At 52.5% G+C, this 3280-nt stretch overlaps 1 protein-coding gene across 1 annotated transcript in view; it reads right to left on the bottom strand.

Moving 5' to 3' along the window:
• ATAD5 (ATPase family, AAA domain containing 5) overlaps positions 1 to 2938 on the bottom strand; it is a 19549-nt gene extending 16611 nt beyond the window's left edge. The window contains 1 exon segment of the mRNA XM_018574828.1: positions 1341 to 2938. Coding sequence (XP_018430330.1) covers positions 1341 to 2938 — 1598 coding nt within the window.
• Between the last annotated feature and the right edge of the window lie 342 nt (positions 2939 to 3280).

A 3280-nucleotide genomic window follows, 5' to 3' on the forward strand; every position in this document is an offset into this window, starting at 1 on the left:
GTCCGGGACAGACAGAGGCGGCGTTCTACCATAAACGGGTATATTACTCAGGGTAGACGGGCACTGCCAGCACCGGCCACAGATATACATGGAGCGTGAGCTTGTATCAGGCCGTGTGTGGACTCCTGTACATGGCTGTAACACACAACACTGCGTTTTTACCAATACAGCTTTATAACTGAAGGCGGGTGCATTGGATTGTAGGGGCCCGTGCATGCTGCGCATAAAGACTAGTAAACATGTGCTGCATTCAGATCCATAACATCTAATTCTTCATCTAAGGTCCAGCGCACGGACCATATATTGCACTCTGTCAAACATTGTGTTAAAGGAGAGCTATGGGGGGAAGGGGCTTTTCACTCACCTCATAGTTCGGGGCGACGTGTGACAATGAGACTGTCACAGGTCGGCTCAGTAGACCGGGAGGTGAGGGAACACATACTGGCGTTCGCTCACCTCTCGATCCTGTCCCTGCAGAGAGCCGTGACAGGGGAGGGACTGGATTCCCCCCTCCCCGCTGACTGGCGGAAGGGACGGGGGCGGGTACAGCTGGCTCTGCCTCTAGATAGGCAGAGCCAGCTGTCACTCACGCAGCTGGGCGGATCCAGACATCGATGCCGGGATCCGCTCCGGCGTCTCAGTATACCGCGAGCTGTAGCTCCCGCTATATACTGAGCTTAGGGTGACGGGAGGACGCTAGTTTGTGTTCTCCCGTTACCCTAAGGAGAACTATGGGGAAAGCCCTGACCCCGTAGTTCTCCTTTAAATGTTTATATGTGTAACGAGCAAACACTTTCCAAGCAACACATTCCGAGATTGCAAGTGGCTTGAGCCACCGGCACCCTCGATGCTAGAATAAGGGCCACTCAAGGCACCTAGATTTCTTGGTTGCTAGGATGCAGGCATCTCGAGGCACCTAGCTTCCTTTGTTGCTAGGATGCAGGAATCTCAAGTCGTCCACCATCCTTGGTTACCAAGATGGAGGCAACTAAAGCCACCTAGCTTTCTTTGTTGCTAGGATGCAGGCAGCCTGACCACTCCAACATCCTTGTTTGCTAGGATGCAGGGGGCTTAAAGCGATTGGCTTCCTTGGTTAAGAAGATGCAAGCAGCTCGAACCACCCGGCATCCTTGGTTGCCAAGATGCAGGTGGCACGAGAGTCCTAGTAACCAATAAAACACCTTAGCACAATATGTAAACGCTGCAAACGTCACATGCATACAGAGTACTAGTCATGCTTGCATACAGCTGTGTTTATATCCCATAAATCTCCAGTGATCTGATGAGGACCCCCACTTACACTGAACAGAGAACCGATAGAAGAGAGACCAAAGAATTACCTGATGGGGGACTCTGTTTCAGAGGGTACAGTCAGCACTTCGGCCTTGTAGAGGTCACTATTGTGGCTGGGAGTTGTCACTTTCGGGGTTGACATTAGTAGGGGGCTTTCAGACGCAGTCCGTAATGGTGATCTGGAGGTAGTGTCAGACCTCTGTCTCCGCACGCTTCTCCTAAGAGGTGGACTCTGCTGTGGTGGCTCGGCTGCCTCGTGTGATTGAGGTTGGGGCTTGGCTCTTCTCTCAGCTTCTGAATCTACATTTTTGGTTTTCTTTAGCAGCCGCTTTGTTTTCGGAGCCTTCACTGGCTCCTCCTCAGCTGGATTGTCCTCCTCATCGTTGTCTGGCGCCTCATCTCCACCTTCCTGATTATTGTGGCCGTCAGTCCCTTCGGCACTGTCAACATCTTTCTTTTTCCCGTCAGACTTCTTTGCCGCGTTTTTTGGCGTCTCGCCAGCTTGCCGGAAAGCTTTCATGAAATGCTGTCTTTCCGCAGCCGTAGACTTTGGTTTCATCGGTTCGATTGTCTCCACATCAATGACTGCCAATTCCAGATCCTCTTCCTCTATAACCACGTTGGATCTTCTTTTCTGGACCACCACGTGGTCGCCTTTGGGACTTCCAGAGACAGCCCCATCACCTTTCCTTTCTGCTTCCCCGAGCTTCTTCTTGCAGAATATGGAAGCCATCCTTGCTGGAGCTCTGGTAGGCGAGCAGGAACCCAGCAGCTGAGGAGACAAGTGGACTTGCGCCTGAAAGGTCACAGTTTTAGGGGAAGGCTGCTGGCCGGGCTCCGGGTCACTGGAGGTATTTAGTAAAGCTGGATTGTCTAGAGAGGCTCCGTGGGAAGCAGATCCTGAGGCTACAGAGTCGTCGTCTTCTTCTTCTGCTTGGCTTTTGAGGAAATCTTCATATGATATAGTTAGAAGACTTCGAGACGCATGGTCAACGTGGACCTCAAGGCTTGAGTCGCTCGCTGTACTCTTACTATCGGACAGAACACTATTACAGGGCAGCGATGGTTGGAGATCCACAGGCTCACCTGCTGGCTTAGTCAGGTCTATAGGAGGTCCATTGGGGGTCACTTGCTTTCTTTTTCTCAGCCCTGTTTTGGTTGCTCGGTGGCTTGGCTTGGCTGGAGGTTTAGGCCCTTCGTCATCATCTAGATCTTCGGCCCTGCTGCAGATCTCTGCCAGTAAAGCAGCCGTGTCACTTCCCATAAATCCAGTATTTCCAGAGAACTCTGCGGCAGGAGGACTGGGACTCCCCTCATCAGGCTCGGCCTCGCCAAGTCTCTTGATCAATCTGGTCCTCTTCACTTGCTTGGTGAGCCTGCCCGAGGCTCTGCCGGAGGCACTAAGTGGAGTTGTGGGCAGCTGGCCGTTCTTGGTGGGGCGAGGGCCGCGGTCCGGGCTGCTGGCGGCACGCTCCTTGTCTAGAATTGGGGAGTTTTTAATGAAGTAGTCAGCGATGTTGCTGGATCTGGGGGAGGACAGAACCTTCTCTATGCTTTTGGAGACGGGGGAAAAATAATTTTTGATAGATTTGCTGGGAGGCTCGTCGTCCTTTCGCAGTCTCTTGCACGGCTGGAAGAAAAGCATTGAGACACGCAGTCAGTGGACAGGCAGCAAGTCAAATGTCAAAGCCAACATCAGAAATGGGGGAGGGGAGGTACACAAACATACAAGACACGATGTGTATGAAGGAGGAAGGGACTTTCTGCTACACAATGACCTCTGTGAATTGGAGGGGGCAGAGCTCCGGGGTTCTGGGTGGAGTCAGTACACTGGGAGGGGCTTTCCGTGTGCAGGAGTCTCCCCCGAAATAATGGAGGAAAGTGACCCCCAGAGATGTGAAGGGAGAGAGGCGTCTGTATGGACGGTGCTTCCAGAGGACCTCATCCAAAAACAAGATGTCCCAGAGCACACCAATGAGGGACAGAA

This window comes from Nanorana parkeri, unplaced genomic scaffold (assembly GCF_000935625.1).
Source record: "Nanorana parkeri isolate BGI_ZX_2015 unplaced genomic scaffold, ASM93562v1 scaffold3266, whole genome shotgun sequence".
Lineage (NCBI taxonomy): Eukaryota > Metazoa > Chordata > Amphibia > Anura > Dicroglossidae > Nanorana > Nanorana parkeri.